This window comes from Erinaceus europaeus, chromosome 7 (genome assembly GCF_950295315.1).
Source record: "Erinaceus europaeus chromosome 7, mEriEur2.1, whole genome shotgun sequence".
Classification (NCBI taxonomy): Eukaryota; Metazoa; Chordata; class Mammalia; order Eulipotyphla; family Erinaceidae; genus Erinaceus; species Erinaceus europaeus.
This window is the reverse complement of record NC_080168.1, coordinates 127,201,066-127,226,552: the sequence shown is the minus strand read 5'-3', so window position 1 is coordinate 127,226,552 and position 25,487 is coordinate 127,201,066. Positions and strand designations below refer to the sequence as shown.

Sequence of the window (25,487 nt, the reverse complement as noted above, 5' to 3'; positions counted from 1 at the left end):
GAGAAATGGAGAGAGGAGGGGAAGACAGAGAGGGGGAGAGAAAGATAGACACCTGCAGACCTGCTTCACCGCCTGTGAAGTGACTCCCCTGCAGGTGGGGAGCAGGGGGCTCGAACCGGGATCCTTATGCCGGACCTTGCATTTTGCACTATGTGCACTTAACCTGCTGTGCTACTGCCTGACTCCCTGTATGACTTCTTTATAGATGTTTGATATCACCTGCTTGTCTGAAGTGTAATGTGCAAATACCTTCTTCCATTTGCTGGGTTTCCGGTTTATCTTCATGGAATTTTCTTTTCAATTTGATATAGTTCCAGTTGTTCATTTTTTTGCTTTTGTTTCCCTTGCCCATGGGGTGGAGTCCCAAATAGGTCTTTAATGTTAAGGTCTTGAAATGTTTCGATGTATTCTTCTATGCATTTTGTATTTCAGGTCTAACATCCAGATCTTTGACCCATTCTGAGTCATTTTTGGTGCACGGTGTTAGGTGGTGGTCTAGTTTCATTTTCCTGCATGTGATTGTCCAGGTCACCCAACACCATTTGTGAGAGAGATTTTCTTTTCCCCGCTGGGCAGTTTTGGCCCCTTTATCACATATAAGGTGCCTGTACAGGTGGGGGCTTATCTGGGCTCTCTATCCTGTTCCATTGGTCCATATGTCCATTTCTACTCCAATGCCACACTGTCTTAATGACTACTGCTTTATAATATATAAACTGAAATCAGGATTTGTTATGCCTCCAATTTTCTTCTTTTTCCTCAGGACAGCCTTTGCTATTCATGGTTTTTCTTTTTCTCTCCCTTCCCTCTCAATTTCTTTGTGTATTAACCAAAGAAATGAAAAACAATGTCTGTATGGAGCAGTGGACTTGTCATAGGCACCAAACCCCAGCAATAATCCTGGCAGTAAAAATGCAATTAAACTGAATTTTCAGAAGACTCTGTAGCCTGTATAGTCTTTCTTGCAACGACTTGGCTACGCAATGATAGCAGGAGAACAGCGGTAAGTAAGAGTGATGGTCGGGCATGGCTGCAGCCCAGTGACACTGTTAAGAGGGGCCCACAGGACCACACTTGGCTGCTGGGTGCTGAATCTGCTCGAGGTAACAGTGACTCCAACAGGAGCTGACACTGCCGGTGCCAGAAGAGCTAAGTCCACAGTGTCTTTTATCTCCATGGTGATTTTCTGTAGAAGCTACCATTCTCTGAGGGCTCAAAAGTATAAATAAGGATCCGTAATAATAAGATAGTAGAGCCCCATTTGTGCTTTCAGGAAGAAAATTAAATACTTTTGCATTTAGGTAACTAAATTATTTTCTAATCCCAAGGTTATCAGTTTGAGAAAAAAGGGTGTGAAGAAGGAAGTCATTTGACATTAATTTTTCATTTTCCACTGCTTGCCATCAACTAGGGAATGGCTTTCCTAAAATGATTATATATATAAAAAAAGTGGTTTCACTTCTTTGATTATAGAAGCTCAGAGCAGTAACTACAAAGTTAGTCCTGGTTTCAGTATGATTCCAAGTCATAATGGGAGTGATCTGTACTATGGTAAAGGGGGTGGGGAGCTCGCACTGTTCTCTACAGATGCCAGGAGGTTTAAAAAAAAAATACAAGACACGAGGATTTAAGGGGCAGTGGGATGTAACTGAGGTTCAGTGAGTGACTTAGTTAGGAGGGGCTGCTTAGTTGTGGGGAACTTCTGAAGGGAGAAACCCAGCACAACAGAGTGACCACGGATGAGGAAGTCCGATCTCAAGAGGAATTTCTGTAGAGACAGCCTGGTCTCTGCTAGGTGTGGTGGTTTCTATTAAGTAGGATTATCTCCAAAATGGTAATAGCTGGGGTAAGAAAAGACAGACTGATGTGGGCTGACCCAGCTCTCCAACGCATCAGGGTGGTGGCGTTGAGGTCCCTGCAGACACGTGACTGTATTTTCGAGAATTCCCAATAGTCTTGAAGATCCCTTCTGTGGACAGAAGGGTGGCAGTGACATGTCTGTGAGAATGCTGTCTCCCCGGGGTGGGGGGCAGATGCAGCCTCATGGGCCCAGTCACTCGGCAAGCTCACTTCCGGGGCCCAAGGTTCAAAAGCCCTTTTCTCGTTTAGCTTTGATTACAAGTCAGCCTTCTCTTGCTGTTTCAGTTCACTCACCACGAGCCATTGGGTTTTTCTCATCTCCTGAAAGAGAAGCAAATGTCCTTCCTCCCTGGTGGCACCTTCCCAGAGCTCAGCTCAAGCTCCCAGGAGTTCCAGGCGCTCTGCCCTGAGACTCTGGCAATGGAATCCAGGGAATCAGGGCTTTAGGGGCTTTCAGTTCTTGCAAGCCAACACCCCAGGTCCCCCTGGATCTCAGAGGGGGGGCTCTGCTAACACAGGGGAGGGTCCTAGCAGGGCAGCGGCCTCAGGGCCACCAGCATAGAGCGCATGTGACTCAAACAAAGAATCCCGCCCCCGCCCAAGACCATTTGTTAGTATAATGTTCTCCTGTATAAGGCAAGATGGCAGTAGCGTAGCGGGTTAAGCACACATGGCTCAAAGCGCAAGGACAGGCATGGGGATCCCAGTTCGAGCCCCTGGCTCCCCACCTGCAGGGGAGTCCCTTCACAGGCCGTAAAGCAGGTCCACAGGTGTCTGTCTTTCTCTCCCTCTCTGTCTTCCCCTCCTCTCTCCACTTCTCTCTGTCCTATCCAACAATGACGACAACAATAATAACTACAACAATTAAAAAAATAAACAAGGACAACGAAAGGGAATAAGTAAATAAATAAATGTTAAAAAAAAAAGAACTCGGCAAGATGTCTCCATATTCTTGAAAACAATCCATAGCTCAGGGAGAGGAGGTCCTGATCTTAGAGGTATGAAGCCTAACTTTTAGGATGAATTATGAGGTGTTGTGTTGCTGATTGTTTCACCAAACGGGGGCCTTTTTAAATTATTATTATTATTATCATTACTATTATCACCAGCATGATTGACGGGGCTTGGTGACAGCACTACAAATCCACTGCTCCTGGTGGCTATTTTTTCTTCTATTTTATCTCTATTTGACAGGACAAAGAGAAACTGAGAGAGAAGGGGAGATAGATATGGAGAAAGACAGACACCTGCAGACCTGCTTCACCACTTGTGAAACATTCCCCCTTGCAGGTGGGGAGCGGGGGCTCCAACCCCGATCCTTGTGCCTGATGGTATGTGTGCTTACCTGGGTGCACCACTGCCCGGCCTCCTTATTTTTATTTACTTGTTAATTTATTTTGCCACTAGGATTATCACTGGGCTCAGTGCCTGCATGATTCCACAACTCCTAGGAGCCTTTTTTTTTTTTTCTCTTTTAGATACAGGGTAAAAGACAGACAGACAGAGAGAGAGAGAGAGAGAGAGAGAGAGAGAGAGAGAAGAGGCACTGCAAGCCCTCCACTGCTCATGAAGCCTCCTCTCCTGCAGTGCTCCAGCCCATGCGTGTGGTGACTGCACTCTATTGGGTAAGCCAACACCCGCCCGCCCCCCCCCCCCGGGGTCCTCCTTTGAAATGGGTCCTTGTCAGGTTCTATCACATTACACTGCTCACATGAGCGGGATCTTTCTGTCTTCTCTCTCTGTCTCTCTCTGTCTCTCTCTCTTTCTCTCTCTCTCTGTCTCTCTGTCTCTCTCTCTCTTTCTCTCTCTCTCTCTCTCACCACACCTTGGTTCTCAATTGTATACATCACCTCTGGCCAAAATCAAGATTTGAAACCACTAGGTGTACAAGCCTGGGGTGGGGGACAGAAAGTGAAAAAGAAGAGGGGGGGAGGAGAGAGAAGAGAATGTCTGCTGGCCTGAGGCTGGGGCAGCCTGTGGAGGGGCAATGGAGAGCCTCAGACATTTTCTCTTGCCTTTCTGTGAACACAACGGCGGCACAGAGCACAGGCTGGATGGTATGCTCTCTCGAGTTCCCGGCAAAGAGGTGTTGGGAACGGCTGGAGGGAAGGCATTCCGAATCGGTTAGGCAAGGCCAGGCCCCCAGGAACACATGGTCCACCCCTTTCCCAGTCTCTAGTCTATCTACGGTCAAATCCACATTTCAAAGGGAACTTAGAAGGCTTAAAATCATCATTTTCCACGAGCCTTTGCCCCAGGGACTGTGGGGAAAGAGACTTGAAGAGCAGACACGGATTTCTTCCACATCAAGAAACACTTTGGTGCTGAGCTGAATGTTAAGGAGTCAGAAACACATGCTCTTAATTGGCTGTGGAGTAAACAGTGTCTCAAAATGAGGGGAGAGAGGAGTGTCCTGATGGCATGCGCCCAAAACACTCAAACCTTGACAGTGGCTTCAGGGGCTGGCTCCTCTCTGCTCCCATGCCTGTCCTCTCCCCTTCTTTTCTGGAGTAACCTTTGCAGGAGACCAATATACTGCCTGTCCCCGCAGCCCCGACCTATCTGGATCCACTCATGAGCGTTTTTTTTTTGAGGACCCTTTGGGAGTCTCCGCCCGGGCTCAGAGTGAAACATGAACGTCGCGGGATTTGAAGACAAAACCAGATCAGTGAAGACAGGTCAACAGGCCCTGCTGGAAAATGTCCTCCTGGGTTCTCTGTGGAGCTGCCTGGACTCCCTGTCAGACGCATGCTACCTGGACAGCTGGGGAGGTCTGTCTGTCCACTCCTAGGCTCTGCGAGCCTGTGAGCCCGACAAGGACCTGTTAGCTGGCAGAGCACCAGGCCTGAGAGCCTGCGGTCAAGGGTTCAAGCCCAGCACTGCATATGCCAGAGCAACACTTTTCGTCTTGCTTTCTCCCTCATAAATAGATCTGTTCACTTTTGAAAAATGAAGTACATGGAACATTTTCCGTAGTATTCATGTACCCAGCATTTGTTGTTGTCGTTTTGTTTTGTTTTTAATTGCCAACAGAGTTATCATTCGGGCTTGGTGCCAGTACAATGAATCTACTGCTCCTGGTGGCCATTTTTCCTTTTTTCTTCCTTTTTTTATTTTATTGGGTAAACCAGAGAGAAACTGAGGGGAGAGAGGGAGGGAGAAGGAGAAAGAGAGACAGAGACAGAGAGACAGACAACTGCAGACCTGCTTCACTAGTTGTGAAGCCACCCACTGCCGGTGGGGAGCAGGGGTTCAAAGCCAGGCCCCTGTGCACGGTGCTGGTGCATAGCCGGTGTGCCACCGCCCAGCCCCCCAGGCATTGTTGCAAGTGTGACTGTTCCATGTCGTGCTGGGGAATGAACCAGGGCCTGGTTGGTGCATATGTGATGCCGCTGTGCTGCCCCACCAGTCTCCCCCGCTCAAGTGGGGGCCTTGCACAGGCTCCACTGCACTGCCCTGGGAGCCTTTTCAGACTGAGGACAGCGCTGGGGCTTCCCTGCTGCACAGCGCCTCCCTGTGGCACTGGGGCTCTGATCTACATCACGTGCACAGCAAGAGACACTTGCTACTCACTGAGCTTCCACTCAGGTCCCTGTAACACATTTCTAGAGGGAGAGGGAGAGACACCAGGGCACTGTGCCATTATCCAGAGCTCCCCAGATGCCACCCAGAGGCTCGCAGAGCCTCCTGCAGGTGCCCTTTCCACGGATGCGAGGAGACGAGACTTTACCCCACGGCAGAGGCAGGGCCACAACCTGACTGGCTGCTTGAGTCCCCGTGGTGCGACTCAGACATGCCAAGCTGCCAGCAAGGTGTTTCCTGGGGTGACCGTGGTGAGGATCACCGCAGCTCAGGCGGACAGAGATCCCCTAGAACCTGCAGACATGCAGCCTCACGTGGCCCCTCCAGCAGGGCATGAGCTGTGTCTGGTCACCACTGAGAGCTGCTAAGGGCTCATCTCTGGAGTACTCTGCCAGCGGAGGGAAGAACCAGCACAGTCCACAGCGACGTGGAGCCTCCTCCAATCAGAGAACGAATTCTTCCGGGATGACACCCCAGGCTCACCACACCAGCAAAGCCACAGGAGACTCAGAGACTCGGGGACTCGGCCCCCTTACTGAGTCATAACCAAACCCCAACGTCATTTCTCCCCCTTTCTCTGCTAGCGAGATGGCGAAGCCATCCCAAGGGCTAAGGATCAGACCTCCTTCCCCAGTCTCTGTTAGTGTAAAAACAGAGGGCGTAGGAAAATCCCTAAGCGTTTATGGAGATGCTCTCTCTGCTTGGGTCTCTCTCTGCAACTCCTCAATGTGCAAGAAACGGGTCTCTTTCTCAGGGAGCAGAAGGGGTGGACGGGCGGGTGGGGAGGGGATGAAAGAAGGATGAGGAAGCTCTCAGATGGGTGAGCCCCTCCAGCAGAAAGGCAGCCGGCTTCCTGTGGTGATTCAGTCTTTCCGGTAAAAATATCGATGAGATCACAGAACATTAAGTGCATGACACCAAACATTGTAACTGATCCATGAAAATAAAGTAAGGGTGTCATGTTGCAAGGGGAACACAGTGGAATTTATCTTGCGCTATCTTTCTAAAATAAGACGGCCTCAATTTGGTTAAAATATCTCTTCACACACTGTCTCCTCCCCAGCAGAGCTGGTTGGGGAAGCTGATTGCAATTATAACTGCTGAGCAGGGAGCACTGTGCATCTCCTCTGACGGTGATGAGCTCTCTACGCAATGCTGATATTAAAATCTTTGCGAACTGATGGGCACCCCAGGCGTCATTATGGTGTTTGCTCCCCGCCCCGTCCAAGTCATTAAAATCTATTATTGTGAACACGTGTTCATATTTTAACGACTACTGTTTTCAGTTAACTAACCGTGAACGGCCCCTTGCAGTAGGAACGGTATCGTTTCATTTTAAGTACCTCCCCGTCCCCCCATCTTGGAGTTCCAGGTCAGATGCAAGTGTTAGGGCCAACCTACCACCGTGCTGAATTCTGGGACCTGCCACAGCAGCCAGTCCTCGTTCAGGGTGTACAAGGCCTTGCAGGTGATGACATCCACGGGGCCCTTGTTGATCTTCTGGTTCAGAGTCGTCACCAGCAGGTAGAAGGGCTCGCCGACCGTCTCCTGGGGTGAGTAAGACATGGGGGCCACAGTCAGCTTTTCCGGCAGGGTCCTGCCATCCTTCCCAGAGAATCACAATCTCAGGTTGTGGCAGAATGACAGGTTTTTTTTTTCTTTTTTTTCTGACATTCTGCAGGGAAATCCCCAAGGAAATAGGTACTGCTGCACTTGAGACCAGGAGCAAGACTCAGGAGACCGCCACCTCGCTCCAAACAAGCATGCTCTCTCACATGCTCGCACATGCACGCACGCACGGACACAACATGGACCGCAGACAGTGAACAACAACACACAAGTTTTTTTTTTGTTTGTTTGTTTTTTTGCCTCCAGGGTTATTGCCGGGACTCGGTGCCTGCACCATGAATCCACTGCCCCTCGAGACCATTTCTTCCCTTTTGTTACCCTGGCTGTATTACCATTGTTGTGGTTACTATTATCGTTGTTATTGATGTCATTGTTGTTGGGTAGGGCAGAGAAACGGAGAAAGGAAGGGAAGACAGAGAGGGGGAGAGAAAGACAGACACCTGCAGACCTGCTTCACTGCCTGTGAAGCGACTCCTCTTACAGGTGGGGAGCCGGGGGCTTGAACCAGGATCCTTACACCGGTCCTTGCGCTTTGTGCCACGTGTGCTTAACCCACTGCGCTACCTCCCGACCCCAGCAACACACAGTCTTTAGTGTCTTTTTACTTTTCAGTGTCTTCCGTGGCCTATGGAAGCTCCTCAGCTGCCTCAGAACAGCTGGCAGGCGCAGAGGTGTGACCCTTGTTTATACTCCGGTTTAACCGTCTCTTTTTATTTTTCAGGTTTTTTATTTTTCTCCTTTCCCTTCTTTCATTTGATAGGCCAGAGACTGAGGGAAGGAGGAGGAGACAGAAAGAGACACAGAGATATCTGCAGTTCTGCCCCACTGCTTGTGAAGCTACCCCCTACCCCCCCACCCCCGCTGGTGGGGACTGGGGCCTTGAACTAGGGTCCGTGCGCACTGTCATGTGAGCGCTCTAGCAGCAGCCAAGTGCTGATTTTATTTTTATTTTTTTATTTTTATTTATTTATTCTTTTTGTTGCCCTTGTTGTTTTTTTATTGTTGTAGTTATTATTGATGTCATTGTTGTTGGATAGGACAGAGAGAAATGGAGAGAGGAGGGGAAGACAGAGAGGGGGAGAGAAAGATAGACACCTGCAGACCTGCTTCACTGCCTGTGAAGTGACTCCCCTGCAGGTGGGGAGTCGGGGGCTCGAACCAGGATCCTTCCGCTGGTCCTTGTGCTTAGCGCCACCTGCGCTTAACCCGCTGTGCTACCGCCGGACTCCCTAAGTGCCGATTTTAAATTAAACTGGAAATAAATGGCATTCTAAGAAGTGCACACCGGCTAGTCTTGCTGTGCAGGATGGATAGGAGAGAATATTTGATATGTCTGCCAGGGAGAATCCTTTCTAGTGTTTATAATGTCCCATGTTAAATATTTCAAATACACCTTAACAATTAGCAGGCCCCCCTGCTGCTGCTGTGTGCCAGCCAGCCGGCCCAATCCCAGCTGGGCAGCTTTCCTGGGAAGTGGGCACAATCGACGCTTCCCTTCCCTGCATCCTTGCACCAGGGCTGGGTCACAGTTCTGAAGGTTTTCTCCAGACCCCTGATCCATCCTGACACCGTCATTCTCCTCCCACCTGCCATGCGTGCGCTGGACCCGGGCAGGGGGGCAGACAGCCCATGGCTGGAAACACTTCATTCTGTAGCCACTCTGTTCTCAAAAGGACCGTGAGCAGCCAGACTGCTCTGGGTCTACTCCTGAATATTTGCTGAGTAACAAACCTTCTGGACAGAAAGCAAATTTGGGGAGAGAGAGAGAGAGAGAGAGAGAGAGAGAGAGACTCAGGCCAGAGCCAGGATGTCAGCTGCCTTGAGCTGTGTGGCCAGGCCTGAAACACAAGTCCAGAGTCAACTCTCAGCTTGGAGTCTGGCTTTGAAAGTGATTCCATTGGCTCTTGCAGCTCTCCCTGGAGGAGGTGAACTGAGACCTTTTATTTTTTTGGCTGGGGCTCGGTACCTGCACTGCAAACCCATTACTCCTGGTGGCCATTTTGTCCATTTTTTTGTTGTTGTTGTTGCTGTTATTGTTATTGTTGTTGGAAAGGACAGAGAGAAATGGAAAGAGGAGAAGACAGAGAGAGGGAGAGAAAGACAGACACCTGCAGACCTGCTGCACCACTTGTGAAGCGACTCCCCGCTGCAGGTGGGGAGCTGGGGGGGCTCGAACCGGGATCCTTGAGCACGACCCTGCGCTTTGCACTATGTGCGTTACTGCCTGGCCCCCACACTGAGAATTTAGCTCACTTGGGATCTCACCCCCCTAACTCCCAGCCTCTCTTCTGGGGTTTCCCGAGGCTTCTTCTGCCCCAGCCTCAAATGGCCTGGTTTCCCTTCTTCACTTCTCTCCCTACTGCCAGAGCCTTGAATCTCTTCCTTAAAGACGGACAGAGGTGAAATGCTGAGAAATTTCCCAGGTGGGGCGACTTCTGGGACTAGTTCCTGACATTTACATGCTCCTAAGGAACTTCCTCCACTCAGTGGTTCTCAGCCACAACATTCCCCCCCAACCCCGCCCTGCACCAGACTGGCCTTGAGTAATGTCCACATCGCAGACTTAAGACCCCCACGTTTCGTCTCATCCTCAGAGCAAGGGCCTGACTGCTGGAAACAGGACAGAACGTGTCCCTGGGCTGTGTGGAGACTCAGCTATCTTTGCCAGGAAACCTCCCCCCCCCCCCCCCCCCGCCCAGAGCTGTCTAGAGCGCAGGACAGACTTAGTGTCTCATCTGACTCTGGACCCCCGGGAACTCTTAGACTGAAATTTACATGCCCTGCATCGAATTTCACACACCCAGAATCTCTGACAAGGAGACCTCGGCATCGGGGGCCTTACAACCTCCTGAGAGGAGGAGGGGAGGGAGGGACAGATCAGGTTCACCATGTGCGAGGCCCAGACGCGAGCCCCACCCCACACGAGTGTCACTGTGCCGGGGAAACGGGGCCGTGGTGTCTCCCTCTCTCACACTGCCTCTGCGAGTGAAGACATGGACTAGGAGCCAGAAGCTCTGCGTGCATGAGACCTCGCTCTGGAAAAGTAGATACATAAAGAAATACAGATTTTAAATTTCTTTATTCCCTTTTGTTGCCCTTGTTTTTTACTGTTGTTGTAGTTATTATTGTTGTTGTTACTGATGTCATCGTTGTTGGATAGGACAGAGAGAAATGGAGAGAGGAGGGGAAGACAGAGAGGGGGAGAGAAAGACAGACACCTGCAGACCTGCTTCACCGCCTGTGAAGCGACTCCTCTGCAGGTGGGGAGCCAGGGGCTCGAACCCGGGCCCTTATGCTGGTCCTTGTACCTTATGCCATGTGTACTTAACCTGTTGCGCTACCGCCTGACACCCAGAAATACAGATTTTTAAAAAACCTTCCTGGGGGTCTTGGGAGTGTGACTGGCTTAGGAAACGGTGGTCATGAGGCTTCTCTGACACTGGAACCGAACTTCAAAGCGAGCCCTGCCTGCTGGGGGCCTGGCAGCCGTCAGATGCCCCATGTGTGGCTCAGAGCCCCTCAGCCTCCTGCTCCTCCACCCAGTGACATCCCTTTCCGCTCCTTCCCTCAGCCTGGCTGAAGGGGGTTTTTATGACCTCACTCTCTCCTGATGTCCTTCCTGTAAGAAGGTACCCTCCTCACTAGGGATCAGAGACAGGTGACTTAAGAGCCCTGGTGCCCACCACATCCCGTGTGCCCCATGTCCCCATACGCAAAGCTGTCATGGAGCCTCTCCCCCCACAAGGAAGGCAAGGCAGGCAGTCATTCATGATGACGGTTGTTTTTCTGTCTTCACACACAGGTTCAGAGTGGGGGGCAAGCTTAAGTCACAGAGCTGGGGCTCCTGGGCAAAGCAGAGTGGACTAGGGTTGTCAAGCCCCCGCTCCCCGGGCACCTGCAGGGGACGTCTGTCTGTCTGTCTGTCTGCACCCACTGGCAGCATTCCACTGAAAATGAAAGTACTCACTGGCTAAGAGCTACTTCCTCCTGGTGGGTGTCCCAGCCCTTCCGCACACCCAGTGCTGGAGAGACTCTTGAATCAGCACTGTCAGATCTTGACCCAGAATCCCCTGCTCACAGGGGCTGTTTGGGCTCGGAGCCCAGACTTTCTGAACACCTCACCCTGAGTGCCTAGAGCAGGGCAAGAGCAGAACACCAACTAGCCCTGCAGACTCCTCGGAGTAAAAGCCACAGAGAGACATAACCGAGAACTGAAAAGGACTCATTTTCACGTGACACCCAGGACTGAATTCAGGGTCTCATGCAAGCAGACCCAAGTCCTTCATATTCTTATTGGGGAGGGGGCAGGAGAAACACCTTATCCTGCTCCAACATCCACAGGCTCCTTGTGCTCCCCCAACAGTGCTCCCAGGGGGTGCTGGGACTTGAACCCAGGGCATCATCCTTGGTAAGTTGCATAGTCTTCTAGGTGAGCTAGTACCTGGCATCCAAAAGGAGTTTAAGACCAATGACCAGGCCCCTCAGTAAGGGGTGAGGGAACAGATGTCTTGTGGAATTTCCAACCCTAAAATTAGCTGGGGTGGAGTTGGGTTTAGAGCCGAAACTTGTTCCTTTTAGGCAAGACTTCTAGTCTGGTGCTTCCTTCCCCACCCTTCTTCTCTGGGGCTCTCAAACGTAGAATACATGGCCCACTTTCCTGCATGCTTCTCTCAATCCATATCAGATAATATTGTATCCGCCGATCGCAACCTAATCAATGTAAATGCCACCCCAGCATGCTTCACTTCAGACTGTGACCAGAGACTTCAGATGTGGAATGACAACCCTTCAGCTTCATTACTCGGGTGAGACCTTTCTTTTCATAGTATTCTCTAATTCCATCCCAGGTGGTTCACTCCCCAATAAAGTCCCCAAACCTAGATATAGACCAGGTCCTCTGAGATACAGCATATGTTCACACGTGTCCATAAACCAGGGAAAAATATGTACCTGAAAGCAGAAGTATACAAGAGTCTGCAGTGAGTAACCCCCAACACTTCATCTGCACTATTCCAGTCTTTAGGTTCAACAATTTGTTTGGCTTTGTATGTTAACTCTCTCTTCAGCCCCCAGGTTCCAGATGCCATCAGGATGCCGGCCAGGCTTCCCTGACTGAAGACCCCACCAATGTGTCCTGGAGCTCCGCTTCCCCAGAGCCCCACCCTACTAGGGAAAGAGAGAGGCAAACTGGGAGTATGGATTGACCAGTCATGAACCCATGTTCAGCGGGGAAGCAATTACAGAAGCCAGACCTTCTACCTTCTGCATCCCACAATGACCCTGGGTCCATGCTCCCAGAGGGATGGAGAATGGGAAAGCTATCAGGGGAGGGGATGGGATATGGAGATCGGGTGGTGGGAATTTTGTAGAGTTGTACCCCTCCTATCCTATGGTTTTGTTAATGTCTCCTTTCTTAAATTAAAAAAAAAAAGAATACATGGCACATTCTGGAAAGATGTAGATTATTAGATTGCTGTCCCCCCACCCCAACCCCAGGCTTTCTGGCTTTTATGGCTGAGGCCCAGGAGAGGGAGGACTGTTGGGACTAAAACCAGTCTGATGGGAAGCCAAACTATTCACCCCAGAAATAACCATTCAACACCTCCCCAAAGGGTACAATGATTTATACTAAGTAAACAGACAGGCAGGCAGATTTCATTAATCTTAATAAATGGGTATTGCCCTGGGAGAGGAAGGGGTTGGTTAAAAAAATGTCGTGCCTCTATGTGTAAGATTGCATTAAACATTCAACGAAGCATGGTCTATTTAGAGTGCTGCTTTTGGATCTCAACTTAAGTAGCTCTGTTAAAACCTGTGGCATAGCACTGTATCTTATTCAAAGTTTAATTAGATTTCGGAACTAGCTACAAATACCCAATTACACAGTTTTTGGCCGAAGTCTGGATGGCTGGTGAGACTAAAGGCAGAGAAGCCTATTTACAGGGGGCCTCGGAGGGCTGACGGCAGCCTGCTTCAACAGGACACTCTGCTCTGCCTATGAATATTTTATATTATTAATGGCCAGCAGTTCTGGCATGCTCACCCAGTGCATCTCATCTCTGCCTCAGAACAGTTGTTTCCAACTGTCCAGGTTTTAGAACTACAGTTCAGAAGGGTCCAGAAAGCTGCCCAGGTGTCTAGCAGGTGGTTGAGTCCAGATTTAGACGAGGGACCAAGTAGCTGGCTCCTGGGCCCTCCTCTCTTCACCGCTGAATTCTGCTGAGGTTTGCATTCGAAAGACTTCGAGATTCAATCAGACTACAACCCTTTTCATACAGTGACTCCAGCAAAGTGAAGTCAGAGGGTAAGCAGCTCTTTGGGGATTTGCCATAACGGGCACTGAATGGGATTAGCTTGCCGTGCAGGTGAGTGGATCTTTCCGAGAGGCTGCCAAGGCCCTGAAAACAGTGTGTCTCGGTGTCGGCTGTTCCCTCCACTGAGTACATCTTCCTGAGTGGGCCTCCGGGAGGGAGTCTGCTAATGGCGCACAGGTGGGCTGAGAGCGCACGGGTATAAAGTCTCAGTCCAATGAGGAAACCAAGCTCCAGGGATTAGCTGCACAGCTCTGTGCCTTTGATGCCAGCACTGCTGAACACTTAAAACAGCCTGTTCCTTGTTCATGCGCTAATTGTTCTTGTGCTAATGGCATTTTGATAAAGAACAAAGAAAATGGCTACACAGCAGTAACAAACCAGGTCTGTTTGCCTGAGGCCCCAGGGCCCCAAGTTCAATCCCTGGAAATACCGAATGTTACAGCTGAGAGATGTTTTGATCTCTCTCTTATACGGAAACAAATGAATTAATTTTTTTTTTTAAAAAAAAGGACAGATAGGTATGAAGCTAGGTGAGGTAAACAGAAGGATGAGGAGGAATACCACATGATCTCACAGGTGGAAGTTAAGGAAAACAGAAAGGAAGGCAAAACACAGGGGAGACTTAGGCTGGACTTGGGCTGTTGTCTGGGGAGGGCAGGCAAGGACAATGAGGACTCAGGTCATGGTAGTGGAGGGGGGACCCAAGTTCCTGGTGGGAACGGTGGGCAGACACCCATCATGGAAGGGAAACACTGTATCCACGTGACAGCTACCTTTAACTCACTAATTCCCCAATGAAACAATTTTCTAAAGACAGACGGGGCTGGGGGTTGGGCGGTAGCGCAGCAGGTTAGGCACACATGGTGCAAAGCACAAGGGCCAGTGTAAGGATCCCGGTTCGAGCCCCCCACCTGCAGGGGAGTCGTTTCACAGGCGGTGAAGCAGGTCTGCAGGTGTCTGTCTTTCTCTCCCCCTCTCTGTCTTCCCCTCCTCTCTGGATTTCTCTCTGTCCTATCCAACAACGAACGACATCAGCAACAACAATAATAATCACAACAAGGCTACAACAACAAGGACAACAAAAGGGGGGGGGAAGGCCTCCAGGAGCAGTGGATTCATGGTGCAGGCACTGAGCCCAGCAATAACCCTGGAGGCAAAAAAAAAAAAAAAAAGACAGACGTGGCTGCGAGATGAACTCACCCAGTGAAGCCCACACTTCATCACATGTGAGTTTCTGGGCTTGAGCCCCAGGTTCCCAAATGGAAGCATGTGCTGTGGTCTCTCTCTCTCTCTCTCCCTCCCCCCTCTCTTTCTCTCTCTCTCGTGCTCTCTCTCTCTCTCTCTCTCTCTCGCTCTTTCTCTTGCTCTCTCTCTCCCTGCCCCCTATCTGCTCCTCTGTGAAAAAAGAATGGTGTCAGGTGGTAGCACAGTGGGTTAAGTGCACGTGGCACAAAGTGCAAGGTCTGGCGTAAGGATCCCAGTTCGAGCCCCGGCTTCCCACCTGCAGGGGAGTCGCTTCACAGGCAGTGAAGCAGGTCTGCAGGTGTCTGTCTTTCCCCCTCTCTGTCTTCCCTTTCTCGCTCCATTTCTCTCTGTCCTATCCAACAACGATGGCATCAATGATAATAACTACAGCAATAAAACAACAAGGGCAACAAAAGAGAATAAATAAATATTTTACAAAAAAGAGAAATGGTAAAATCGTGAGACATAAAGCCCCAGTGAGAACTCTGGTGAGAGAGAAGCAGAGAGACAGAGAGACAGAGAGTGGGGCCCCGAGCATTCTCAATGAACCGTATTTATTTTGTCATTGCCAGGATTTCAGGACTCTGGTATCACTTTTTTTTTTTTCTCCCTCAGTAAGAATGAGACAGAGATAAAGAGGCAGAGAGGGGTGGTGAGAAAGACCTCAGCACAGAAGCTTCCTTCAATATGGTGGTGGGATGGGCGGGAAGCTAGGCTTAGCAGCTGGCAAAGCAGCACACCAACAGCTCTCCAGCATGCATCCCCCAGCCTGCTGCCCCTCCTGAGGACCAGGGCTGGAAGCGGTGAATGCGGACACCGGATGCCGTGGGGTGAACTCTCAAGACGACCGGGCAGAGTGTGAGACACAAACACCTACTGCCTTCCCCCAGCTGCCTCGGACGCTGACACTCACCCGAAGGAACCCGGAGAGGCAGACAGACATCCAGTTAGTCAGCAGCTTCTCCACCACAGACTCCGTGCGCCTCAGCATGAGTTTCGGCTGCAAGTTGCTGCACTGTTCCATCAGGTCCCTGGTCAGAACCTCCAGGATGCTGGTCAGGTAGACCAGCTTGGTTTGCAGGGCGATGGTTAAGAAGGAAGCAAACAGACACCTGTATGAAAACAGAGCACGGATGACAAGAGCAGAGACACAGCAGTGCCTACCCATAGCTGAATGGACCAAGAAAATGGGATCCCTTTCCATATTCATGCTGGAATATTACTCAGTCACCAAAAAGAGGGACATCCTGCTTTTATGATGACATGAGTGAATGCGGAAGGCATTCCACTAAGCGAGATGTGTCAGAGATGATGAGTGCAGCATAGTAGACACGACTCGTGGACATAACCCAAGGAAGAGCAAGAGTGGAAAACAACTGGACGTGGAGAAAAAGACCGGACTTGGGAGTCCCAGAGGCAGCAGGGAGGGAGAGGAGAGGCTGGGTCAAGGTGGTCAGAAGGCAAGGCACAAACCTGCAGCCATCAGACCTGCCAGAACTGCAGAGGCAGTGGCTGACACTGACTGAGGGCGTGTCTTTGCTCCAGTCCCTGTGCTTCGAACCATGTGCGCTTAACCCACTGCGCCACCGCCCGACCCCATGACCGTATCTGACAGTTGCTAAAGCAATACCTCCTAGCAGCTCCCAGCACTCTCTCTCTCTCTCTCTCTCTCTCTCGGAAGTTCTGTTTAAGATGACGGTTGTGAACTGTGTTCATTGTGACCATTTCAGACAACCACACTGGCCTCTGTTGTGAGCTATTCTGTCAACACACCTTAAGCATGTACAGTGTAGGGTGTCAACGTCAACTGTTGCTCCATGAAGCCAAAGGGGAAGAAAAGAGTCCACACTTTTTTCAGTCAAGAACATGGCAGCACAGAGCCCAGTTGCCGCAGGGGGAGGGGCTGCCGGGCTGTGTCAGTCTGTTTAACTATTTAACTATTCAGAAATGCCAAGGTTTTAGTCCTTTACTCTCAGCCCACGAGACTGCTTCTCAGTGTTAACTTCAGGATGTATTCTGTGTTCTTAGCACTTAACAAGAAGTGAATGCCTTTTTTTTTTTTAATTTCAAGGGTGCTTTTAAAATTAGAAAATAGCACTTCTGCTTTTTTGATTCAGAACTCATTTTTCCCTTTTTGTTTTCTTTCCCCCTTGGGTGTTTTTTTTTTTTTTTTTTTCCTTAAGGAAGACTGTATGGTCTTCAAAAGACAGCCCATGTTATGGTGGTGTGATCTGAAATGGAGGTACAGCTAATCAAATAGCCTCTAGAGAAATCCATGTTCTCAGACACCAAGCTTGGGAATAAAATAAGAAGGTAAGGTTTTAGGGGCCAGGTGGTGGCACACCTGGTTAAGCACACACATTACAGTACACAAGGACCCAGGTTCAAGTCCCTGGACCCCACCTGCAGAGAAAAGCTTCATGAGTGGTGAAGCAGGACTGCAGGTGTCTCTCTCTCTCCCTGTCTCCTCTCAATTTCTCTTTGTCTCTATCCAATAGTAAATAAATATGTTTTTAAAAAGATTTTTAAAAAGAAGGCCTTATTTTCTTTACTAGTGACTTTCAAAGTATAAACAGAGTAATACCTGTCCTTCACCGAAAAGTTCTTCTGTTTTTCAAGGGTGTGGATGACAGTAACAAGGAAACTTTTATTACAAATCAGAGCATCCAAAGCTGTGAGACTTTCATTCTTGTCACTGGCATCTCTATTCTGAAAAAAAAAAAAAGAATACAATATTGTATTATAAAATAATACACAAACTTAGAAAGTAGATAGATCCACAATGGATTCTTGAAGACAGTGAATTATTTAATATTGAATTCATGATCCAAAAACCCCACAATAAAAGTTCAAAGTCATAATGGAGATGATGATAATGATAACACAGCGAAAGTCAGGCAGTCATGACTGAAAATGAGAACTTGGGAGACTTACATGCGTATCTTCAGTGAAGATGTGTGTGAAGCCGCCTGACTGAGAGGAAGGAGACACTTTCATTATTCAGAACATCCAAAGGAAATGAATAGTGTATTTCTGTTATCACAACGACTTTGTCTAAATAAAGTAGAGATGCTGTTCACTAATCTTAAGAGCCCCTGGACTTAGTGCAATGTCTCTAATTCATAGTAAAAAGTCACTCAGGTCTCTAGAAATGCCAGTGAATTCTGAAGGCCTCAAAGAGGAATAGTGAGGATTATTTACTGCAGCCATTCCGAGTTGGGGAAGGCACCTCACACTCTGGAAGAACGCATGCAAGGAGAGTCCAAGAGACGGCCCTGGTAGACCATTCAAATGTGCGGTCCGTTCCTCAAGCAGCTAGGCTGCGCTGAGTAAGCACTGCATCACGTCAGTAAGTTCTCACAAGTCTTAGCTGAGCAGGGATGGGGGGGATGAGAGTCAACAGGGTTGGTTTCCAGTCTTTATAGCACATACTGGTCACATGGTCTTGTGAACAAGCTGTTTGTCCTCTCTGTGCCTGGCTTTCCCTCCTATGTAATTGAAGCCTGTGAGTGCAGACTAACTTCTCTAGGTTGGCTGCTAACACCGCCTCTACCACCAGTTTACGTTAAGCCAGGCTACAATGCTATTATTCCACTGTTTTGTTTGTTTGTTTGCCAGAGCACTGCTCAGCTCTGGCTTATGGTGGTGCAAGGGATTGAACCTGGGACTTTGAAGCCTCACGTATGAGAGTCTCTTTGCATAACCATTATGCTATCTACCCCATGCCCTGCACTGGTTTCTAAATATATCTTTATGTCTTTTGCTACCTCCTTGAAGATAAACTTTTAAATTTGAGTTCTTTCAACACCTTGCTAATCTTACTAGAATTGATTACATTTAAAAACCATGCTGAGTAACACAGGAAGTGAGTCAACAGAATGAAAATGCAAACTGGGTTTTAGCTCTGTTGTAGGGGGCAAAATAATTGTAACTTTGGGTTACTTTTTAAATCTTATTAAGTAAATGTCTTCTGCCTAAAGTTTTGCTTTGTAGTTTCAGATTATTAGCCTAAGCAGAAGACCTCAGCCTCTTTTGGTCATGTTTTCTCCCCAAGTAATAAGAAAATCAGACTTTGGGTTTGCATTTCTAGTTCCTAATATTTTTTTTTTCTGCTGAACTAAGTAAAAAAAAAAAAAAGGCAGTTTCAACAGCATAAGTTTCACCTTAAATAGGGAAATGCTGGCCTTACTCTCTGAGTTCTACAGTGCCTTCTTCCTTTCATTCAAATCTCCCTCTTCAAGAAGGCTAATCTATGCATCCTTCTTTAAGTGTCAATATAATGACAAGTGAAGCTCTAAAAGTCAAAATCAACTGGCAGGGCTAAGAACCAGAAACTGTCAATCCAACCCTCTGGATTTTGCCAGTTGTCACCTGCCTGTTATTTTTTTCCCCCCACTGCTTTGTTGATTGTCTCTTGGGTGTTGGCCACCCAGCCTCCAGGCCTGCAGGTCGTGGAGACTCCAGACCTATCGTAGGTAGAGGGTCTGATTAACACAGGACCTGTCTGCGGCCTAGAACCTGTCTCAACTGGCGCTGCCTTCGTAGCAGACATTCCCAGATCCTCTGCATCTTTTCTGTCACTATTATAAATTCAGTTCTAACTGAGGCCTTTTTGATAGGGTTCAGATCAGTTTGCTCTTGCTTTTCTTGGGTCTTTTCACTTAATGACTCCTCTGTCTTCAGGCTTTATGGCGTCCCCAGTCACCTTTCAAGATCATATATAACCCTGAGTGGTTAAACCAGTGCAGCTTCTTACAACTCTCTTCTGAAATGAGACAGCATCATTCTGGGCATTTTTTTCCTGCTGTCTGCGATGGCTGCTCTTTTTGCATTCATCACTCTGTCTTGCTCTTGATTACTGAATTTAGAAGATAGGAAAATTTCTTTTCCAGGCCACCGATTACTCTCTCAAGCACTCAAGGACAATCATTAACTGTAAAAGCCCACACAGTACTCATGTTGACGGTAGAAACCTCTGTTATTGTATTGCTATTAAATTCTTAATGGGAATCTCTGTTAGCTGGGGAGTGCGATGCCTGCAGCCTTTGCTGGTTCTCTGCGCATTCATCCTGACTCAGGGAATCACAGTCCCCTCCTAGGTGGATGGCAAGACTTGGTACCCAGCACTTTTCAAAGAATAAATTTAAAAAAATAGTGCAGAAGACTGAAGTCTTATTTATAGCCTCCCTACTTTATAGTGCTAAGGCCTGGACCAAAAAGAAAAAAAAAAGGGGGGGGGATAAAGAAACAATGTTTTATGAAGGTATTTCAACCTCTCGGCAGAGTCAGTCACATATCATGGTGTCCATTTCCAGAATCATGGAGAAACTGGAAATCGCTCACTGCATGTGTCTGGATTCCTGATCTCTAGGATTCTGGCCAAATGCAACTGAGAAGCTCCTGGTAAAGTGACACTAGCTCTCCTTTTGCCTGGAGAGATTTCTGAACTTCTGCAGAGAAGTCTCGATTGAAATACCATGACCAGTGTTGATAGTCAGAAGTCAAGCCTCTCTGAGGTCATCAGTTCTGAACCATTAAAAACAAATGGTGTGTGTGGGGGAGGGGAACATAGGGCACTGGGCGGAGGAGGTGATGACGGGGTGTGTGTGTGCCTACATCACCTCTCCAAGGACTTGGAGGGTAAACAAAGAAGAATGAGTGAGCGAGTGAGTGGGTGGGTGAGAAAATGGAGGCGTCAGAATGTGAGTGAGACCGAAAACCCAGAAGGGTAGACGATTTCCTAGCACGGATTCGTTCATCATTTTGTGTAGCTATTTCTGCTAGATGAGAAGGATACCAGCTGATCAGCTAGTGAGAACGATACCAACTGATCAGCTAGCTCACAATGGCTGAAGGGAGTCATAGAAGACGGTGTTGCTAAAAATGACCTTTTTAACTCAAGACTTACACATGCCGACTTCCCTTGCTTTTGCAGTACTTTTTGTCTCCAATTAAGAAATAATGGTGAAAAAAATCTAGTAACTGCAGTGTAAGTGATACAGATAAACACAACAAACTGGTCAGCCCACAATTTATTGATTTCTAAATAAACTAGCTGGCTTCCTTAGCTACAAATTCATTTCCAAACTGGTAGTAAAATAAAGCAAGACTCATCACGCTGAACATCTGTCCCTCCAAGGTTTTTGCTCATGAACAAGGAGTAATTGCCAGTGACCCATCACTGCTTTACAGCTTAATCAATCCAATTAATGATCATCCTTCTCCCCACTTGGCCTGACTTTACGCCCTTATTTTGTTCCGAGCATATTCTCCATGGCTGTCTTGGAAGCAAACATCCGGTCTGACAGTAGCAACAAGCACCCTCATTATTATTCAAGACTCAACCTTAGGAATATGATCAATGCTCTTTTACCTCCGGGAAGAAAGTTCTCAGAGCAAAGTGTTTGTAGTCAAGGAAGGGAACAGTTCCAAAACTATCAACCACATCCAATTTATCCATCTGCAGCTCTGCAAAGCCTGCAAAACAGAATCCCAAGAGCAGTATTTTAACTCAGCAAACAATGGATAAGATCTTCTGCTGTTCTGTCTAACAGGGAGTGTGACCTTGGTTTTCATTAAAGAAGAAACAATAGATAATTACTTGCCTGGCTGCAGAGAAGAACTGAAATAAGACACAGAGCCAGGCCCAGACCCTGCTGTTCAGTCGACTCCTATACAAACAGTTCTCATTACCGTGGCCACCTCCATTTAAGGTTGAGAGAGAGAGAGAGAGAGAGAGAGAGAAAGCCTGCTTGTTCACAAGCGGACTCGCGGTGCCTACCATCACGGATTTCCTTCCGCAGCTCGCTCTCCAGGAGCTCTAGCTGCTGGCTCTGCTTTCGATTCAGCTCCTTGGACTTGTGTCTGGTCACCACCACAGCGGCTGGGGAGACAGACAGAGAGCAGCACCAGGCGGGTGTGTTAGCTTGGGGAAACGAAAGCCGACCTCTCTGGTTCTCTTAGAGAGAAGAGACGGTGCAGTGGGGTAAGCGCACGTGCTGCCAAGTGCAAGGACCGGTCTAAGGATCCCAGTTCGAGCCCCCGGCTCCCCACCTGCAGGGGAGTCGCTTCACAGGCGGTGAAGCAGGTCTGCAGGTGTCTGTCTTTCTTTCCCCCTCTCTGTCTTTCCCTCCTCTCTCCATTTCTTTCTGTCCTGTCCAACAACGACGACATCAATAACAACAACAATAATGACTACAACAATAAAACAAGGGCAACAAAAGGGAATAAGTAAATATTTTAAAAAAAAGAAGTGACAGCAAGACACAGAATATATAAAGAAGATAACCAAGCCCCCCCCCCCCCCACCTGTGAAGGGTCATTCTAAAGAGGAGTATGCTCACATGCAACAGGGGAAAAACCCCAACCTTCTCACCTCTCTCTCTCTCTCTCTCTCTCTCTCTCTCTCTCTCTCTATATATATATATATATATATATATATGTTTTTTTTTTTTTATTACCACCAGGGTTATAGCTGGGGCTTGGTCCCTGCACAACAAATCCACTGCTCCCAGCAGCCATTTTTTTTCTTTTTTCTTTTTTATGTGATAGGACAGATAGACAGTGAGAGGGGAGGGGGACATCAAGAGGACAGAGACAGACATCTGTGCACCTGCTTCACCGCTCCTGAGCCCCCCACCCCCCACAGCCCCACAGGTGGGGGCATGGTAAGCTGTGTGCCTGACCAGGTGCACTTACACACTTCACCCAGCCTACGAACAGCGCTCACCTTCGGAGGTAAGATTCAAATGGCCTACAGCTGTAACCGAAGATCCCAGTTGGCTGAGGAGTAGCGAGACAAATCAAGTTCTGTGCTGTTCCATTCTTTCTATGTTCCCAAGCATCCCCTGAGAATCCAAGTCCGGCAGCCAGTGTAGGGACAAAGCTCAGGCCCACATTCAGCTACCCAAGTCAGATCCACACAGGCTGAGGGTGACCTGAGGACCAGTCCACAGTGACCCGCCCGCCCACGACCGGATCTTTTTCCGTGTCACCTTCTGACTGGGCTGCAAATGCAGCGGGCTGAGCAGGTTCAAGGCCCTGCTCCATCTACTGGCCAGGGCACCTTACCTGTCAAAATGCCGACCTGTCATGCTGACAGGTTTAATACAAGTAACCCAGAAGAAGGATTTATAGCAAAAAATTATTTTAATTAATTTTAACTGCTAGGGCTTGAAACTCATGGTGAAACGTTTTTCTTTTCCCCTGCTAAATGGTGAAAGACAGAGAGGGAGAAGTAGTGAGGAGACACATGACAGCACTGCCCTACCTCTTTTTGTTTTGAAACATTTACTTTTCATTTTATTTGTTTTACCGGAGCATTGCTTAACTCTGGCTTATGGTGATACTGGGGGTTGAACCTGGGATCTTTGGTGTGTTAGGCACAAAAGTCTCTTTGCATAACTGTTATGCTGTCTCCCCAGCCCACTGCTCCACCTCTGACAAAGCCTCCCCTTTGTGGGGCATTCCCCTCACACTCGGGCCCTCATGCCTGGCACAGTGTGCACTCTACCTGCTCAACTATCTCCTGCCTCTCCCCCGCTTCAAACAAAAAGAACACTCAACAGACACCAACTCTGGCTATTACACAACGGTTTCCTTTTTATTTTATTTTATTTTTAAATTATTTTATTTTATTTTCCCCTTTGTTGCCCTTGTTGTTTAACATTGTGGTTATTGATGTTGTTGTTGTTGGATAGGACAGAGAGAAATGGAGAGAGGAGGGGAAGACAGAGAGGAGGAGAGAAAGATAGACACCTGCAGACCTGCTTCACCACTTGCGAAGCGACTCCCCTGCAGGTGGGGAGCCGGGGGCTCGAACTGGGATCCTTACGCCGGTCCTTATGCTTTGCGCCACGTGCGCTTAACCTGCTGTGTCACTGCCCGACTCCCAACATTTTTCTTTTTAACAGATATTTATTTTTCTTTTTTAATATTTATTTGTTCCTTTTTGTTGCCATTGTTGTTTTTATTGTTGTAGTTATTGTTGTTGTTATTGATGTCATTGTTGTTGGATAGGACAGAGAAATGGAGAGAGGAGGGGAAGACAGAGAGGGGGAGAGATAGACAACTGCAGACCTGCTTCACCGCCTGTGAAGCGACTTCCCTGCAGGTGGGGAGCCGGGGGCTCGAACTGGGATCCTTACGCTGGTCTTCATTATTCCCATCATGTATGCTTAACCCACTGTGCTACTGCCCGACTCCCTTAACAGATATTTCAGTGTGAAAGGCCTCCACTAGCAGTTGATGTTAGATCAGTTTCCATGGGACAGCTTCTCAGAGGCAGCAGTCTTCCCCACCACTGCATGGAACCTGAGTGAGAAAGGAGTGGGCAGGGGAAACACGGCACTGCCAGACTCTCTTGGCCGCAGTACCTCTTGTCCAAGTGTGTCCCCCGAGGCTGCTTGTTCTCTGTCACAGTGAGCCCGGGGTCCGCACCCACAGGGCTCTCTGATCTCTGCAGGCTGGAGACAGCCATGCAGGGGTGTTCTGTAGGTGTTGGCCCGGGCCAGGTGAGGGCTGTATTTTCACTAATGTGATCGAGGGCACTTAGGCTGGGGATGATATATATGCAACACCCTGGGCTCAAGGAGAGAGGGGTTGTTGGGCCTTAAGCCAGCCCCACCCCCTGCTCTGCTCCATGCTCCACTGATGACACTATGGCATATTTACATAATCACTGTTTTGCCTGAAAGATCCCCACCTTTGATCTTTGGCCTGTCTTCTTTCTACCTCCAGACCCGCCCTGCCTGCAGGGTATTAATTAATCCCGCCAGTTAAAACCCTCGCAACCGTTGCTACGGAAGCTTTCTACCTTCCCACTCTTTCTTTTCTTCACCCCCTTTCCCAGCCATCTCTGTTCCCGACTTGCCACTTCTGGTTTTATCCTATAAAGCCACTTCTGTTTCTGGTTTCTCTCTTCTCTCTTCTCTCTCCCATGTCCCGAACTGGAGAAGGGCTGGCGCGCAGAGCGGGAGGCGGCCATTGCGGTTTGGCGCCACATGGCTTAACCCGCTGAGCTCACACCCGACTCTGGGGCGTCCACGTGAATAAAGAATTGTATTACCACCGCCATGGGTTCCTGGTCTCTCTCCCACAACGCAAGCCCGGCAGGGGATGCGGATTTTAAAGGTCCTTCCAGATGCAAGCAGACTCAGAAGCATGAGCCCACCTTACCTGGAGAGTATAGACAACCTCTGTTATCTGAGCATGGGGGTGTGGTGGGGTGGTGAGCAGGGGTGCCCACAGCCCAGCAGCAGGAGAGCAGGGCCTCAAGGCAGTGCAGAAAAATGTGCCTGTTGGTGAGACTTCTGCATTTATCACCGCTTAGTGGTGGCAGACACTCCAACGGGAGCCCAGCTTCTAGAGTCTACAAGTAATCTTGCTCAGAGCCAGCACAAGCCAGAAATTTATTAAAACATCCAGTCTGGTTCTGGATTCAGTATATACAACTGGGGTGGACAACTTGGGGAGGAGATAAAAAATATATATATCTGAAGCAATCAGCAGCAGGCCAATGGGGGCTCTGCAAAGTGGATGCGTTCATTACATGCTTGAATATTTCCCACACTGGACTGAGAACTAGTGAAGAGCATAGACCAGGTTCTCACTCATCTGCTCTGTAGCTCTGAGGACTTCTGTGGCTACTAGCAAAATAACAGGCGCTCAGCAAATGCCAGGCAGTGGGTACAGCAGTGGATGAGCGTGGGGCTGACTGCAGGGAAGGAGAGACATTGACCCCTGTGTGTGTGTGTGCAAGTGTGTGCGGTCAAGGCCTTGCACACGTGCAACTTAAACACTGGTCTGCTCTTCCACTCAGACAGAGAGGGAGGAAGGGAGGGAGGGAGAGGGAGATGG

General features: G+C 48.8%; 1 protein-coding gene across 1 annotated transcript in view; it reads right to left on the bottom strand.

Annotated features, from left to right (window-relative positions):
* The window catches only part of PLXNC1 (plexin C1), a 201,728-nt gene that overhangs the window by 34,937 nt on the left and 141,304 nt on the right, over positions 1-25,487 (bottom strand). Inside the window, exons 15-20 of the mRNA XM_060195546.1 lie at positions 21,412-21,588; positions 21,004-21,107; positions 17,565-17,603; positions 17,215-17,339; positions 15,544-15,742; positions 6,844-6,990 (exon numbers count right to left, since the gene is read on the bottom strand). Coding sequence (XP_060051529.1) covers positions 6,844-6,990; positions 15,544-15,742; positions 17,215-17,339; positions 17,565-17,603; positions 21,004-21,107; positions 21,412-21,588 — 791 coding nt within the window. The remainder of the gene's footprint in view (positions 1-6,843; positions 6,991-15,543; positions 15,743-17,214; positions 17,340-17,564; positions 17,604-21,003; positions 21,108-21,411; positions 21,589-25,487) is intronic.